The 19,347-nt window shown below is 36.9% G+C and overlaps 1 protein-coding gene across 4 annotated transcripts in view; it reads right to left on the bottom strand.

Moving 5' to 3' along the window:
- The window catches only part of ZNF407 (zinc finger protein 407), a 355,565-nt gene that overhangs the window by 30,659 nt on the left and 305,559 nt on the right, over nt 1–19,347 (bottom strand). The window contains exon 10 of one of the 4 annotated variants that reach the window (XM_072852839.1): nt 8,182–8,300. The exons of the other annotated variants lie outside the window; for them this stretch is intronic. Coding sequence (XP_072708940.1) covers nt 8,254–8,300 — 47 coding nt within the window. The 3' untranslated portion in view covers nt 8,182–8,253. Of the gene's footprint in view, nt 1–8,181; nt 8,301–19,347 lie in introns of those variants that run through there. 4 annotated transcript variants of the gene reach the window in all.

Below are 19,347 nucleotides of genomic sequence, written 5' to 3'. Positions count from 1 at the left end.
TGACAAAAAATTCTATCGGTCTGAAGCAAGTTTTGGAGAATCTGATTAGGTCTCATGCTGCAATACTAGGTATTCCATTTTTGCCAAAGGGCCAGCTATTATTATTAACATCATTTGTCTGAATCATTACTCTGCACCTTGGTTCAGCAAACACTATGAAGATGGCATGGTAATAAATGACCGCAGGATTCTTTCCTGCTTTGGCCTGTTTTTATCTGCCACCTCTCTACCGTCAGCTCCATCTTTCTGAACCTCTCTGAATCCCCAAAAGGGACGGGGCATCTATTTGTTTTCCACTAGGTTACCACTCTGTCTATTGTTGTTTGCACTAAAGGGTACGAATTCAATTCATTCTTGTGACATAAAAGCACTGATACAGTAAATTTTTTGCCCAAGAGAAAACACAAACAAAGTTGCTGAATATGGGCTAAGATGTGAAGCGCTTGTATGTACGTGAAGGAGCTCTCCGAAACAGTCTTGCTCACTGAATATTGTTTTTTCTCCACCACAATCTAGACAATCACATTAGAGCATTTTAAACTTACACTAACCTTGCCAAATTGGTACCTCTTGCAAAACAGTGACTGCATAGGAGGGGTTAAGTAATAGATCCTATCATACCTATAAGCAAGAGAAGAAACAAAGGACTGGGAGGTAAAATAGCCAATCGGTAGCTACAAGATTAAGTAAGCCAGTGCTTCTGCAATAATAAGGGTAAGTGGGAATGGCAGATGAGAACCGAGGAAAACAACACATAACCAAGGAGAAAAGACTTAAAAACAGTTAAATAAGAAAATTGGAATGAGAAAGAACTACAGGGCGTTGACTAACCTTATTTTTCTGCATGTTTGAAGTCACACAAATTACTTTACCTTTATTCATACCTAAATACAGCAAAAAATAAGGAATCTGCCATCGAAATTAATCGATCAAAACTGAACAGACCAGGGATAATGTCTGATACTCCACTCTGCAAAATAAAACCAAAACCTTTCAGAGATGTAATGGGTCTCTTTCTTTTAAATAATAAAATGCATATTTTCCTCTTTAGCGACAAGAAGTATTAAGTGTTGGAAAATACTATATCAGGACCAGACAGCTCTTCAAGATTTCCCAATTACAAACATCTAGTCTGAGATTCCATCCTTTTGCAATACCATAAGGCAGAGTTGTTGAGAAGGTCCATTCAAAAAAGTAAATTTCAATGTCCAAATATATGTACACATATCAGGCTTTGAGGGAATTTAAGTCATGTAAAGGCAGTTATAAAGCATACTTAGCACTGGCTTTTCATGGCCAAGGGCATCTTGTTTTCCCAAATACACTGTTAAAAAGTGCCAAATTTGGTAAACCCTACAGAAAATAGCCAAGTACTTTCTTGTCCGAATCTTACAGAATGCTTAAAAATAACACTCCTAAACCTGAAATGCTGTAATTGTTTACAAAACCTGAAAGGTTGCATTATACACGACTTTCTTCGCTATCAAAATGCTCTACATTCTTGCCAGAAGTTAAGAAGTTATCACTTGAAAATCACTGGCTAATCTAGCTTGTGCTAAGATGGATTTTTAATGAAAGTTTAATGAATGATAAATACTTGTTTCTTGATAAATGTTTAATTATGCCAATAATTACCAACTGCTGAAAACTACTGTTGTGTTAATAATGGCATTTTAGTACACAAGCAGTTTCATGAGTCATGATGCTGTTAAAGATCAGAATTCCATCTGTCTAATGCAAACTAGCAAAACAAAAGAAAAGTCTAATTAATATTTTGATACATTTTCCCTATACACTTTAAAACTGATGTCCTTTTGTGAAAGAATAAATTTACTTGCTCCCTTTTTGAGAGAAGAAATAAATGTCTCAGAGCCATTATATTATTAATCATTACTACTATCTGAACCTAAAAACTGAAAGAGAAGAAGAAATCAAGCCAGATGTAGCATATGTATGAATGCTTTTTATTTACTTTTTTTGAAGGAGGAGAGAATGGGCCATTATGGTAACGATGAGACTGAGTTTTCACCTGAAGTATTTTGAATCATTTACGTACCGCACTAGTTTTGTCGCGTTAATCTGCAGAGTTATCTAGGACTATTTCACTGATGTCAAAAAGCCAGCAGATTGCAACCCTCACCTCTTAGAAGTGGGGGCCAAGAAACATCCAACTGTCATGGCACCTTCCAATGGGGCCAGATGAAATGGAGATCTTCGAAGTGCAAAGAAGATAACAATATAGGTATGTAATAAATCAGGACAAAGTAAAAAGAGAGAAGAATATTGCTGTGAAAAATAATGGGAGATCAAGGAGACTTTCACTAACTTATTTGTTCCAGGATTCCTCTTAGTTTTAAAATATCTCCCATATTCATTGTGCTCATGGTATTTATTTCTGCTCTGCCTCTCATGTAAGTGCCACAATAGCTGTGGACGGCCTAGCCAGGCATCCTTGTGTTAATCCATCAGGCATGCCGCAGCACGTGAGAACCTAAAGGTGTGCTCTGGCTGTCCCTCAGAGTGCTACCGTAGGCTTGCAATCTGTGCAACATGCAAGTCTGGTCTTGAAGATGGCCTTGGAACTGCGCTTCATATGAAGTTCTATAGGCCTGATCCAAACCCCACTGAAATCAGTAAAAAGATTTCCCATGGACTGCCTAGAATTTTTAATGATTGAAATACAACTTCTTCCCTGCATCAACTCCAATGTTATGATATATTTTGCATCCAGATATTTAAAAGGAGTTTCTGATTCTTATAAATGTTGAGTTTAGATTCTTGCAAATGTTGGGGTTTTCTTTCTTTTTGAACATATTTAAAATTTCAATTTAAATGGATCTTTGCTTTTCACTGCAAAGACTGGACAGAGCACTACAAAACTTATTTTATTCAGTAATCTTGTACCTCATGTGGGTTCAACTAGAGGATCCCTTAAATTGTTTCCATTTCCTACATCTACAACCCAATGACACAAACTTGTTTTCTACATAAATGCAATGTATTTTTTGAGATGGTATTCTTCTTATTTAACATTTATGTAATCTTTACTGTGCATAAGAATGTATTGGAGGAGTTTGACCTCTACTTGGGTACCTTACAGAATACTTTGATTCTGAAACTATTCTTGTAGTTTTGAGAATTGCCTGACATCTTTGATTTATTTTTCAGTATGTTTTTTGCAGATTGGCAGTAGTTCATACAAAAAGGTAGTTAACCACATAAACAGGCAGTAAACCCAAATACTGAACCAAACAAACATATTCATGAAATATCAGGAAGGAGTTTTTCCTGCTGGAGAGAGAGGGATGCTGCTATGGATTAGCACAGCGAGCATGTTAGAATCCGTATAGCATCTGCAATGCAATGCAGAAGTCAGAGCAGTGAAACAGAAAATAAAGCCCATCCTGACAAACGGCTGGTGGCTAATAACACTTCTTCCATAAGATTAACTTAAGAGAGTGAAGTACAAATGCAGAAGTACACTCAGACGTATATTGACAACTTCTATGCAGTTGAATCACAGTGGGCTATTGCTCTAAGGTTATAAAAATTACCTTGATTGTACAGTACTGTACGATATCATTGGTTATAGCTTTTTTGATGCTGTCATACCATGCTCTGTAACACTTGGAACCTAAAGGCAATAATTTATAGCTATCATTCTCCTCAGTATTCTTTATTTTAAATAGATGCAAAAAGCATGCATCTCCTAATGCAAGCGGAAATTTTACACCCCCCAACTAATCAAAACCATAAGGAAAATGGCCATTTTAACTGAGTCAAAATGTTCCCCAGACCCATGAGGGGGGACAGACTCCAGTCCCATATGATAGTGGGACAGGCAAGTCATTCCTAAATCCCATCGATTTCAGGAAAAGGGGCTGCTTTGCTCCTCATAGGTAGACAGTAGAGCAGATCAGTTAACCTCGCCCAAAAGCATTATCATAAATTATAAAAATATTGACTTCCCTAGTGAAGCAATACCACAATTTGCAACCCACACAGTTTTTAAAGATAGTCCAGTTCTGCATAACTTGTCTACGAAACTTTCATTCCATTACAATACTACAGTGGAGTTTACATTAAAAATGCTGCTTACAAAAATCAAGTATCTGTCCTAATCCCATTGCCCCCAGCCTTCATCCCCTATTTCAAATTCTTTGCAAACATTACTCCTCTTGAAGCCAACCAACATAAAATGTTTCATCCTGAATATCTCAGAAACAGTTAAATACATGCTGTGTTAATAATAACAATTTGTTTTTCTGTGCTTTTAAGGCTTGGTAACATACTGGTAAAAACTGCCTGTGCCTACAGTTGCCCTCATTACTGCTGGACTGGGTGGAGCTACGCTGACTGGAGCTGAAAGGTGGAAGATTTCTCCTAAAAATACGTGGTGGAGACAGCCATATATTAGAGTTTCACTCCACGTAAATGGAATGTCACTCTTTTATAACTACAGTCCACTATGATAATCCTCTTGGAATGCATTAATTATCATCCACCAGATAAGTGTCAAAAGCTACATTCCTAAAGGATTATCAATTCCCACCCAATTTCTACTGCAGCTGAATAAGGAAGAAGAAAAGTTAGTGGAAAAAGAAGAAGCATCAAGAAGCTCTTAGTCTTCCCACAGTTATTCTCTACTCAGAATGAAAATACGGCCTTTCGAAACAGCTCAGCTATTCATATAGCTTTCATCACAACTGCACAAGTAGACGAGAGGCAGTGACACGGTATCTGTGTTAAAATAGGAAAGATTTTGTCCTGTAGATTCTTTCATTATATAGCGATATTCTTAGAAGTACAGGGAGAAAAAAAGAAAACCTTTCGCTGCTAGAAGGCTTCAATAAAGACCTCAAAAACAAAATAACAGCCTTTCTTCTTCAAGTTAAGGTACTTTTAACCATTACACCAAATGATCTTCTACTGCATTTTATTTTTATTAATTCCTTTTTCTTTTGCTATGCCTTCATTTTTCTACTGTTGAAGAGAACTGAACTTAAACAAAACTCTCAAAAAAACTTCCATGAAAAACTTGTTCAACTACACAGGCAGGAAAAGCTATAGAAAAAGTAAAGTGTTCCAAAGATATGGAGTGAGACTAAAAACCAAATGGAAAGAAAATTTGTCTTTTGTGGAAAAAAGTTACACAGCCACACCCCTCCAAATATACACAATTATTAAGATTGTATGTGGCTTTTTTATAGGCTTCTGGTTGTAGTTCACTACTTTTTATTTAGGTAACTTTGTGCAATCTTGCCATTTGTGAAAAATTCAGTCCATCCAACCTCACAATAATAAAACAGTATGTAATCGATTGAGAAATACACACGCATCCAAATACATGAATGGGTAATACTGTTTAAACCAGCATCACAAATTGTCCCATGGATCTAACATTATGCCCACAACGTCGTTAATCTTGGAAACCGAGGTGGAGATGGGATAGGAGAATTCTTCATTCAAAGTGAGGCCAAGTGCACAGGAAAGTTAGTTGTGAGCCTCTTCATGCTGCTTTTGCCTCTGAGTCAGCAACAAAACGATACCCCTGCATAGCAGTACACAGTATTAGTACTGTTTTATTTACAATTTCTATATTGTAATTGTGCTTAGGGGTATTGTGCCGGGCCCTGTACAGGAGCTGAGGGAAGCAACCCATTGAAAGGGCTCATAGTCTAAAGACACAATGAGAGTAAACTAATAGTAGCGAAAGCATAATGTTGAACAACTCACACACATGGTAACAATACCATGGAATAAAGGCCTTTTATTCCCCAAACTAGGACATTTCAAGCCATTAAGAATATTGATTTTTTACTACATTTGTTGCTATCACTGTGGGGCACCATGCAGGTGGAAATGCTGTGCAATTTTTCAGATGAGACACTTTTGGCAGATTCCTGTAGCACATTTTCCAAAAATAAGGATGTCCTGGTAAAATTCCAGTATTTTTTAGTTACATTATGCTTATCTGGGTTTCCCCTACAGTTTAAACTGAAAATTACATTAGTCATGTAATGTTGTTGCTCTCTGTTGCAAACCCTACAAGTTTCACCTCAGCTACGTCTGGTTTTCAGTGGGAAGCGAAGTCTTCTGGATGTGCTAGAAGACTGTAAGAGGTTTCAACATCCTTTGAGATAGGAGATGCTATAGAAAGATTAAGTTATTACAGTAAATTTGGAATTGCTGAGGGAACTGGAATGCTGAATTGCAAGGCACATTCCTCGTTTCTTCCTGGACAGTAGTCAGTATTTATCAGCAGGCACCCATGGATCTGAAACCAATCAGACTTCTACCTCACCTTGTACAACAGTTAATAGCGGATCTTCCCACTATCACTGAGATAGGATGAGATTCTGGGTTTTGTTTGTTTAGCAGGGCTTTTTAAATGAAAACTTTGGGACATCTGCGGGTGCCTGTATTATATTAACACATGCACCTCACTGTCTCCTGTCTTAACAGTGTGTTGTCACATTTGCAGTTTGGGCAAGACAGAATTGCTCATCTTCCCCTCACAGCCCATCTGGTTTCTCCCAAGCTGCTCAGGCGACAACACTCTAAAGAAAAAGCGATGTTATCAGGGGCACGTACCAATATATATCACATATTGCAGCATGTTTTGTCATTTACAATGCATCATAAAAAGTTACATTGCATCTGACCTACAACATGATGTAATGTAAAAAGACATGCTTACATTGAACAACGTTACATTACTCAAAAATCGGAATTTAAAGAAATAAGCATGGGGGGTGTCTATTTATTTATTTGGAATGCTATAAATTCTGACAGACATTAAGTCAGCCAAGAAAAAGGGGGAGGTGGAGTAACTAAATATTTAACTGCATGGCTGCTTAGTCACTTGCTAATGCCATTTTTTACAAACAAAAAGAACTAAATAACATACTATGAGATCTGTTGTACATCTTCAATATTAAACACAACAGATGATATAATCACAGAAATAATACCAGTAACTTTGAAGGTGTAAAACAGTAGTCAATTTTCTTCATGTTTTCCTACTAAAACGTGCAACGATTGAGCTGTGAAAATGCATTTTAAGTCTTTCTGTTGGATTTTTAACAGCAAGAGCACAAAGCAGAATGCTCTATACATTCCACAGATCTGCTTTTTAAGAATCAACATGGTGCACACCATGTGAACTGTCACATTAATAACCCTATGCTGATATTCAAATTTTCTGTCTTAAGCTAAAGAAAGATTGAATACCCTGCTGTTGTGTGGCCAAGATTGAAGAGGTGTCTCACTGACATTGTTCAAAGTTTATGAAAATATATGAATGCTCAAATGTCATTGGCTTTGCGCCTCCAACAGACTGTGGTTTTATGAGAAATCAGTCTTTTAATCAAAATGATTGAATACCTTAAGGTCGAATCCAAAGATATCAGTTAATATCTAGAAACGTGCTATTTCTGCAAATTTTGCCAAGCCGTACATATTGTGGTGCATTTTAAAGTGTTAATTTGTGCATTCCATATTGAAAATTGATCTTGAGTTTTAGCTTTTTGTCAAGCAAAAACATATGGTTACAAGCTCTATGCATTTTATGTGACGGCTGTTGAAGCTGTCACGTGCAAACTTGATAACCGATGTGACACATACGCAAATAATTTGCTTGTTTAGTAACAATTCAAAGATTCATTATTCATGCAAAAACACATTTTTTAAAAATGATCAGATGGAAGTAGTCTTCATTTTGCACAATCTAGTCTCATTGGTGTGCAAACACAGATAAAATAAAGCTGGGAACTAAGTGGTATTAAAACAAATCCAAGAATATGGGTATTTTCAGATAATTATTGAACCAGATGGTGTTTTTTGTTAATTCTGCCATCAGTCTGAGAACTTGATGTCTTACATCTGCACTTGGTAAAATAAATTTTGCCACTGACATTATTTCAGTTTTCTTAAAATATTTCAATCAGTTTTACACCAAGATTTGCAAACATCTGCCATTCTACAGGACTGTGAGATGAAATTATTTGAAAAAATTCTGTTAAGAAAACACTTACCCTAAATTTAACTTAGGCTTAGCACTTCTGCTGCTAAACTGTCTGAATAACTACTTTATGAATATTATAAATAAAATGCTAATCATGTGCCAAAATACTGCTACCTTCAGTTTTGAGAGGAAGACTGTATATAAATCAATGAAGAGCTGCAGGTTCATTTGGGGATGCCATCTTGGGATTTTACAGTCCCTTACTTTGCTTTCTTAAGGTTGAGAGGTTAGAACTTCATTGGCACAGAACTAATGACAACCTCCTCCCTGGCCTCTGTAAGAGTAAATAAACAAAAATAAAAAATACTGGAATATGTGACCAATCTATTAAGATCTACTTTAAATCAATGGATATAAAAGTAATCCAAACAGTCTTCTAACCTGCAGCTATGTTATTCACCCTAATAGAACTCCTCATAAACATTATCGCTCAAGTATTGTACCTCATAAACAGATGTGCTCAATCACTTATGCACGTTTGACACCGTATATAGCATTTAGATACTTCCTTTCTGTGATCTAAATCACAGCCTTTCTTGAAAATTCAACTGTAACAGGCAATAAAATTGTAGAGCTGGCTTAACTACTCCAGTGCTCTACTTCTATGGCAAATCCCAAATAAGACCACTTTTTCACATACGACATAATAGATAAACTCCTCTTTTTCAAGTAAATGTACGCTCTGTGATACAAGCTGCACCCTAGCAATCATCAGACTAGCTTCAGAGGCACCATGTGTAATGGCATTTTATTTATACCAAATATCATTATTGTGTGAACTTATTTATGAATTCTGCAACAGCTGCAGTAAAATCCCTAACGCGTTCGCTAGTTGGTGAGGTTTTATTATGGTGCTTTGCTATGCTAGCACCTTTGTGTGGGTAACACAATAGAGCACGCCTGACCTGGCAGACCAGTGAAGTCTTCTGTAGTGTGCACTCGAGACATACGGGTTTGATTCCCAGTCCTAAGCTCCTGCTCTCTGGTCTGAGAGGAGACAGGAACACCTCTGAGTAAGACTGTATTTAAGAGTAACGACTCTGCAGAAGAACTAGGAATCCTACGTGAAAACGTGCAGACTTTCTCTGGCAGGGATCCTTTATAAAAGCTTCCTTCAATGCCTCTTACTTAATGAGAAATGGGAGGGATTGCCAAGGGTTGTCTGCAAAAGGGAAATTTCTGGGAGAACTGGTATGTCTGTGTGTATGAGCATAATGTGAGGATAAAGCCTATTTATCTGGAGACAGATCCAAATCTCCTGAAGTTAACCTAGAGATAGATCAGACCTTCTGTGGTGCACTGATTTATCTTGCTGTAAGATGAGAAGTACAGCACAGTACTCCACAAAGACTTTTTTACTGCATTTAAGCTGACCAACGGGAGGGTGCCACAACACACACCCACACACCAGCATTTTGGTCCTCAGTGCTCCAACCTGGGACCCACTTTGGGGAGCATCCTGAAACACCCGGTCGGCTTAGATGCAAACGTTGCCTTTGTACAGGAAACCAGGGCACTCTGGGAAGTAGACGAAAAGGGGCACATGGGAGTACATTTGGGGCCAGATATTCCCCAACACGATGTTGGGACACATCTCGGGTATTTCTGTCTGGGACCTGAGAGGTGCCCCAGGGTCCCCAGTTTACATGTAGCGTTTGTTATTTCCCAAGCTGAGAACAACCAAGTGGGGGGTGAATTATAGAAATTGTAGACATTCTCCTCAACAAAAAGCGTGGAACACCCCATCTTCCCCCAAAGCAGAAAATACTACCTGTTTGAATATTTTAAATCAGCTTTAAAATCATTCACATGGGCTTTTTTTAGGGTACAGAAGCCTATGGTTGTTGACTGTTTTTTATGTTAGTCTTTTTTTAATCTTTTGGTTGCCTCTAATAGCTTGAGGCATGCAAGCTGGACAGAAGCGATATGAATAAATGTATTAAAAATATACTCACTATATTTTGAGGTAAATAATATTTTACTATCACTAGGTAGCTAATTTAAAAAATATACGTATAAAAGTTAATTTGTAGATATTAATTGAATACTATTTTAATGTTATTCCCATCCAGTATCAGACAGTTGGTTTAAAAAAAGTAAAAAGACTGTGATATGGAATGTCTTTTTTCCTTTTATAGACTTGGCAAAGACCAACAGTTTATGGCCTGTTTCGTTTCTTGCCAGTAGACAGCACTGAAAGTTATAAAACTAAAACAATTGCTTTCATTTATATCTTTTCCTGATTACTCTGATAGCTGAAATGTCTGAAGAAGTTCAGATTCTGTAAAGCCTGTCACATTATAGAAACATGTCTCTTTAAACTAAATGTGAAATTCCAGTAATTGAAGTGATAAATCTACTGTTTTTGCTGGGGTACTTTTGATGAGAACTATAGTAGTAAATTAGAAATTATTCTCTGCTGTTATATCATGGTAAAAGCCTTTCCATTATCTGTTGTCAGTCACTAGGTATGGGCAAATAACTCAGTTGTCAATCTAACTGTGAAACCTTAAGTTCTGGGAATAATCAATAACGAAAAAAACCAAAAACTCTCTATTATCTTCATGTAATTCTTTAGACAATTTGAAGTTGTTTTTTCCCTTTTTACTTCTGCACATCTCATTTATTCACAGATATATTGGATATCTTAGAATATTTCATTTTTTATAGCAAGTTACATGTCAGCTTGTTTTCAAATGGTATATGAGAGTTACATTTCAATAAGGCTAAGCAGCTCTACCTGTGTGTCTAAATGCAATTTTACACATGATACAGACTTAATTAAATTAGCAGTAAAAGCCACCTACATTTTATTATTGATTTTTCAGCTATACTATTTATTGCCTAATATTTCTATTTTAAAAGTCCATGATTTTTTGCTCTTTCAAAGAGTCATGTAAACATCATTTGAAAGACCACAACAAATCTGAACAGCAACACAAAGATCAAATATTATATGCTGTACACTTACATTAAATCTGGTTTAAAAAAAGCAAAAGCAAACCATGGTGCCAAGATAAACCCTCGCAGCCTTGCTTGGTATGAGAGACGGAAGGAAGCAGCTCAAGTAGTTCTTCGCTCTGACACTTACTCATTCTGTGACTGCTGCTGTATCAGGCAATCTCCCCTTGCCTCATTTCATCAACAGGTAATATTGAAGAAAAAAAACCAAAAAAGACAACACAACCAACCTCAACTCATGATCACCAGCTAGACTGCTAAAAAGATTCACCAATGTTGGGAAGCTGTGCAGGGATGTGTGGCTGGAAATACCATTTTTAACATTTCTAAAATAATATTGTATTACTTATTTAGAAGATAACTCGACTAAATGGCTGGCATAGTGTTGGAGAAATATTTTCCTGTTCATATTTACAAGTAAATTGTTCAAAACCTTTTGATCTAAGATGAGTTCCAGCCACAGAATTTGGACTGAAATATGCAGTCAGAGAATGTCTAAACAGAGCATTTTTTTCCCTCCTGATTTTAGCATATAATGGAAATCGGTGTCATTTGTGAAATTCGGATGCAGGTGCAAATTCCAAGTCCTGGAAATTTAAGATTCTGGTTCAAATTCCAGTTTCTGAATCAGTCCCAACTCTATTTTATGTATATTAGAGAGGGAGAATTACTTGCAAGTACGAGATGAAGACTACTGTTTCAGCTGTGAGTTTGACCTTCTAATATTAGAATAGGTAACAAACAATGATTAAAGTGTTTGAAACTTTAACTAAAATCAATCAATGAGAACCAAAGAAAACACACACAAAACTGTGCTTAGCAACTTTCTCAGTAACTGCTGAGAATATTAACAAAACTTAATAAATTTATATACTGCAATTTTGTGTGCTTGAAACAATGCTGTATAAGAACAACAAAAAGAAAAACTGCTCATAAAGGAACAGATTCTTGGGTTGCTCCACTTTAAGCCCAGATTCTACCAATTTAATATTGTGCAGTACAACTTGCTTTGGTACCCAAAGTCTCTTTGATTCACAAGATAAGGCATATAGAGAGCACAAAATACAAACTACTAGTCCAACTTTCTCTTTGGACTTGCTTTTGAAGGGAGAGGGAAAGGAAGAGTGGATGAGGAAAATGAGCTGAAGTAAAAATTTGTATCTGAAAACCAACTTACTTAATATTTTTCTTGAAGGAAGGAGGTGTAAGAGACCAGAAGACATGCAATATGAGAAAGGACTACTGAGGCTGTAGTTCAAATTTTTCCTTAAATACTCTTAGGATAAGAAGGGGCATAACAGCTTTTCAAAAGAAATTAATATGTAACTGCAAAAGCACCTACTTTGAAACATAAGCCATGTGCATAGTTTCCCCATAACATTTATATGAATGTGCACAGAACAAACTTGCCTAAAATTACTCACATACTATTAAATCAAATTTTCTCTTTAAATCAACCATTTAAAATGGATCTCAGCTCATATGTAGATCTACAGCACAGAAAAATTGCATGAATCTTCAGTTATGAACTAAAAAATAGCAAACATGGAGAAATAAAGTGCCTCCCCAAAACTCAGGAATATGTAAAAAAATTATTGCCAATGTATGTGAACTCTCTCATTTTTTCCTTTACTATTCCAATTTTATTGTTCCAAACAGTAACTGGCAAATATTGGTAAATGCAAATATAAATTCTATGTTGAATGAAGAATTTACTTTACATAAATTACTGTAAAAGTAAGAAATTAGCTATTTAAACCACAAGACTGCATTAATAGTAAACCATAGCCAGTGTGTCACACTGAAAATGTACCACTCTCTTAATAACTCGAGCTAATTCAGAAAACTCCTCTCTGCATTCTGTTTTGAGTTTTTTAGTTTCCTGTTATTTATTTACAAGCAATTTCTCAATGTGACTGCCACAACGGTAGAGAACCACCATGCAGGAGTTCCCAAGCGTAACTGGAAGAAACATTTTACTTTCATGTGAGCGTGTACCTCCCAGAAATGACGTGCTCTAGCCATCTACTGTATGTTTTTGGAAAACATATATAATTTCATAAGCAAATGATAAAATGCTAACCTTCAGTAAAATACAAGTGACTCTGAAAGCTCCATTAGAATCTCTGGAGGGGTTTCTTTACCGTGCCTGAGTTTGCCTTGGTGGAAGGTGGGATGTGACAAGGAAAAGATCATGATTACCTGCTTCTCAGTTGCTCAGAGCTGACATAAAAGTACTGACTGGTACAACAGGCACAAGATCTTACACAGCCAAAGGCTGCGGGAAGCACCTCTCACAATCTCTGCCTTGTTCCTACTCTCCTCCCTGCACACTTTACATACTGCTTGTCCTTCCATCACTGTCATCTCTCTCCCAGTGGCCCCAGTGTCCTCTCTTGCTATGGCCTTTATCAGCAAGCTTTATACTACAATTTACCATGAAATCCATCTAGTTGCACTAGAGCTACTCCTAGAACACAGGTGCACTTAACTTGCTGTAAACTAGGTTTACACCAATTTAGCTATACATTGTAGATTATACAATCATGAAGAATAAAAAGGCAAATGGAGAGGGTGGAGAAAGGAGAGATGAAGGTTAAAATAAACAATGAACACCACTGTACAGTGAGGAGATAGTTCTGATACTTCAGTAGAGACTGAAGTAAAGGAAAAGAGAAACAAGTCAATGAAATGAATTGTAGAGGGAAGTGAGTTTCAAAAAGGGAATGAAACAAACCAAGATGGGATGTGTGAGCTCCAATGCATCTGAAGGACTGGTCTGAGGTTCTTTCCTTCTTTCCTCTTCTGTGCTTACCTTCTGTTTACCTAGCAGTGGTACCTGTAAGCTAAGTCCATGATGCATTCTAGGACATTGTGTCCCAGAGCACCACTGTGATGAAAAACACACTACCTTTTGTGTCCCCCCTTTTTTTTTTAAATCTTGCTTAATAAATTAGTCACTTATGGTTTTCATAAAGCTGATACAAAGCTTAACAGAAGACTGAAATCTGGCTATCCAAATTGTAGTCTACAAGACAATTCTGTTTGGCTGAGGAAGATATGTCCCATCACATAGCATGAAAAGGTTTTCTTGCCATCTGGCTCCTGAATAAACTGTTATACTATAACCTAGTGTCTGTTTGTCAAGAAGCTTGATAGTCTGGTTTAAATTATAACCTGTTTTCATTTTAATTTTTTTTCTTCATGTTTGCTGAGAGTTGCCATGACTGGTTCCTTCCTGGTGATGCTCTCTGGAAATTCTGAGAAAATCCATGCCTGCTACTTTTGCATCATGTGAAATTGAAAGAATAATAAAAAGTGCTCATTGTAAAAAAAAAAAAACCAAACCCAAATTGAAATGTAATTCAGATGCAGCAGGATGTTGGAAATTGGCATGTATACATCATGTACTGTTAAAAAGTACACTCACATTCGAGACTGCAAAAAAAGGTTAGAAAATAGAGAGCGGAATGACTAAAATTTACCTCTCCACAGACTCCAAAGCCAAACTAATGAAGTTCTGAAGTCTTTTATGAAGCAAAATTTATTGTATAAAATTTTGTTCTATTGAAATATAATTAATAACAGTCATGACACTGACAAAAAACCGCCAAACTCTTCCTTTAACGCAGTATCAGTAATCATGTTCATACATTATAATGTAGGATTGAACAGGCATTTGGACCATTAGAGGTTAGAAAATGCACAAAATGGAGACTGTTGCATGGGGAATGTATTGAAAAAAGATGTACAGAAGAATTTTTTTCCACAGAAAAAAACCTTAAGATAATAAAATGACTGTCTCTTTATTGTGGCAGTAAATGTGGCAACTTTCAAAGCTAAAACATTAGCACCTATTTAAGCATAAGATTTTTTTTTAACTGTACTAGAAAAAACAATTAACAAGATAGTCCTTTTACACATAGTCTCACACAAATAAATAAATTATGCTTTCTGAAAAGCAGGAAACAGAAGAAATCATGGGGCAAAAAGGAAAAAAAAAAAAGTCAAAATTTTAGTGTCTCTCCGTAGGTGGGAACTGAGAGAAAAGACACATAATAAAATATTCTTCAATGAAGACTTCACACTTCAGTCATCAATAAAGAGAGTTCACAATGGGGGATTATGATATTCACAGCCTGCGGTACCATAACTTAGAATTAGCCCTTCTTAAGTCAAAAGAACAACCTGGGATGAGTAAGATGCAATTCAGTGTTAGAATGCAACTCATGGTTTGGCCCACTCTAAGCTACCCTAAAGAAATGTCGCTTTGAAGAAAGTCTCTTCAGTCAGTATTAATAGTGGCTAAAATTCCAATTTAGTCTCCTCAGTTCCATTTACCTCAGGATTTGATTTCTGATCCACTTCAGATGTCATTCATGTTAATGACTTTTTTTTCTTTACCTTCATACCTTAATTAGAAACATCCTTAAGGATGGGAAATTCTTATGCCAAAATTTACATCTATACTATTAAACTACAGACCCAAGCAACAGCATAAAGCTTATGCTGCAAACTGAATAACTTTAACTTTTGCAATCTCTGTTTTTGTAAGTTTAATGATGACAAGTTGATAGCACATTATACTCAAATAAACTGAGCTTCAGGGTAAAGAATAAGTTTATGGTCTTTTCGCTCTTTTGTCTGGTGTCTAAAGAAGGTACATGAAGTCTCTTGAGTCTGTTTCTTTCCTTTTTTATGGTGATTTTCTAGATTTTTACCTTAGACATAATATTAAGAAAGTCAATTTTGGTCTTCCTGAGCTTGGCTGAAGGACAATGGAAAAACACAGAAGGCAAAGAAACCCTTTGGAATACACAAATTCAGGATTGTATCTCTTTAGGCAAAGTTGGGCTGTGGAGTCCATGTTCTGACTTGGGGATGGTTAGGGGCGAGCTTCACACAACAATAAAACTGGCATCTTTTGAAATGTCACTCAGGCTTAGGGTTCTGGTTCAAAACAAAATCACAGTTTTACAAAGCTAGTCTTTTGCCGTCTTAGTCTCAAATAAATTTTTTTGAGACAAGCCACTTTCATGATTTTTCTTACCTCCAAACTGTAACTGGTAGAGCTAAATTTGACCCTGAATGAAAAGAAGGGGCTTGAAGTAACCTACATATCAATACGGATGCCTAACAAACATTCACCAGTTTTGAAATAAGGGTTTAAATCCTTCTTTTAGTGGAGATGGTGCAAACAGCACCTAATTAACGTACAAGTTCTTCCTGTTAGAAATTTCACTGTATGGAATCACTCACAAGCCATCTCCACTAGTCAATCTGTCCAGCTGATACTGGCAAAGCCTACTATACTTAAAATAAACCTCCAAGCCATAACTTGTGGCTTGAAGTGCAAATCACAGTACACTGTATTTTACACTACTTAGATGCAGATTTCCTAAATGTATTTGGAAAAACTTGCCCAAAGCTTTTGCCTGCTGAAGAAATTAGCACTTTCAGTTCCACTCACGAGTTGTTCATGAAAACATTAATGAACAAAGCAGGCTAGAATCTGTCTACCTCTTTTGCCGTACTTACCACAGAAAAAAATAGAGGGTCAGTGATCTACCTTTGTAATTTAAACTGCAGTATTTGAGATAAGTTGTGGCACTCTGAAGAGCTGGGAAGGAAGTGTCCTTCAACTGTAACCTATTGCTCCTACACTGAAAGACAGCAAAATTTAGTATGTGGGTACTCTCAAAAGTGAGGACTGTTCATCCACATGCCACTGGAATAACCAAACAGTCTAAAGGGACTTTCCATAAGGTAAATCTGGCCAAACATATAGGAAGGGTAATAAAATATTACCAAAATATTAATCAAAATTGTTTATATGCACTTTGACTTTCTCCTACTAATAAGTAGCCTGTTCCCCTGTGACATTTAAAGAGACCTACTCCCTAAAAAAGAAAAGGATTTCTGTCTTGAGTACATATTAGTAAATGACATATCCCGCTTTTTCTTATGTACTTTGGTCACAAATGAAACAGCTACTATTGACTGCATGCATATCCTTAAATTATGGTAACTGTTATCGTAATTATTATACACACATAGACACATACATATATGATAAATAACTCTAATCACTGGGTATCAGTGTCTCATTGTGGTGAGCATGATCAGTTCCCTCAGTTGTCTTTCAGATTCTCTTGAAATTGAGTCAGATATCATACTATCAATTACACTAATAGTTCATTTTTGAAGGTTTTTCCTCCGAAACATGCAAGCTAGAAATCTCCTTATATTAAGCCACTAAATCAGATGTTAGCTTAAGGGAAACAATGTAGCCCACATGCCTACAGAATGATCCCAAGCCTTGAACCCTGATGGTCTTTTATCTACAAAACTGTCTACGAGGGCACCTACTGCCACCCAGCTTAGCAACAGTACATTCTTGCACAGAATTTTGGCTATATATGCCAAATTATATGCCAAGCAAGTATTTTCAAAGACACTACTTTTCATTTGTATGTAATAATACAAATAGGTTCTACAGCAAGCATTTTTGTTGGTTTTTGACAAGAATATATACCTATTGTCCTCTACAAACTCTTTTATTTTCATATAGAAAAACACTTACAATTATTCTTTCTTTGGAAGTAACTATCATTGCTACTCATCTTACTTTTTACAGGAAAAAAGAGAAAGAAAGCAGGTAAAACTCTATGCTTTTATTCTTTCTTATATCCTCATAAGAGAAGGAGTAAATGAAAACTGAAAGCTAGTCAGTAACAAGGCCACTGCTTAGAAACTCCTTTCTTACATCTCCATTCAATACACTAACATACACTGCTTTTGCTGAATAAAAGTAATGTTTTTTGTATATGCAGACAGGTGACTTAAAAATCAGCAATCTGGTACCCAGTTTCACCCTTTGAAATCTGGGTAACAGATGAGTACAACCACATAAGTTCAGAAACAACAAACAACTTCAGCTCTCAGATTTGTTGGTGCTATTTCTTCCAGTGAAACTATCACACTGCTATAGCAAGCCACAGTATTTAATTGTTGTTCAACTTTTTATGTTTAATGGTGGTATAAAAAAAGAAAGTGAGACTAGAGGAAAAACAGGACTTTTACTAAGCTGATATTGTCCCCTCTAGTTTGCTTCCAGGCCCCTCAATTTCAATCCACGTTGTTCTATTTTGAGGATGTTTTCAGGTGCATTGAAGTGCACTTCGACAGATCCTTGAAGCACAACATGGATTGAAATGAAGTTGCCTGAAGATATTAGTAATAGAAATCTCTGACACAGCACTGTGCACTGAGAAATTGCTTGATAGTCATTAGAAAGCACCATGATAATACAACACTTTTAATACAGAGCTCTATGAGAATGCATATAAAAATGTTGTTAAAAAATTTTGCAAATGAAGCAGCAGGTTTGGGGAAGGAGGAGGGAAGTAGAAATGGGAAGATCAAGAGAGGAAGGTTTTAAGACATACATAAATACATACTTCAACAGGCAGCAGCAGTCCTCCTTCTTCCCCCAGTCCCCCAAACCCCCCAAAATAAAACAAAAACAACCCCTAAGTGTACATTTACTTCATCATTTAAAGTTAATTGTTTTTTCCCACCAAGAAATTCAGGGAAAGAAAAGCAGGTAAAACTATAAAATATTACTTTTCCTGTTTTAACACCAAAATCCCAGAGAAATGGACTGCAGGAAAAAAATTTTGAAAAGCAGTATAAAAATGTTTTTTGCCTCTGGATGAGAATTTCTGAAGTAAGATTTAGGCCAAGAATGTTTTTAATAGGTAGGTCATAAATCCAGTTGGCAGCTGGTCACAGGCGGTGTTCCCCAGGGACCAGTATTGGGGCCAGTTCTGTTTAATATCTTTATCAATGATCTGGATGAGGGGATCGAGTGCACCCTCAGTAAGTTTGCAGATGACACCAAGTTGTGCAGGAGTGTTGATCTGCTTGAGGGGAGGAAGGCTCTGCAGAGGGACCTGGACAGGCTGGATCGATGGGCTGAGGCCAATTGTATGGGGTTCAACAAGGCCAAGTGCTGGGTCCTGCATTTGGGCCACAGCAACCCCATGCAATGCTACAGGCTTGGGGAAGAGTGGCTGGAAAGCTGCCTGGCAGCTTAAAAGGACCTGGGGATATTGGTAGATAGCTGGCTGAATATGAGCCAGCAATGTGCCCAGGTGGCCAAGAAGGCCAATAGCATACTGGCTTGTATCAAAAATAGTGTGGCCAGCAGGACTAGGGAAGCGATCGTCCCCCTGTACTCGGCACTGGTGAGGCCGCACCTCGAATACTGTGTTCAGTTTTGGGCCCCTCACTACAAGAGAGACATTGAGGTGCTGGAGCGTGTCCAGAGAAGGGCAACAAAGCTGGTGAAGGGTCTA

This window comes from Ciconia boyciana, chromosome 2 (assembly GCF_034638445.1).
Source record: "Ciconia boyciana chromosome 2, ASM3463844v1, whole genome shotgun sequence".
Classification (NCBI taxonomy): Eukaryota; Metazoa; Chordata; class Aves; order Ciconiiformes; family Ciconiidae; genus Ciconia; species Ciconia boyciana.
This window is presented reverse-complemented; position numbering and strand designations above follow the sequence as displayed.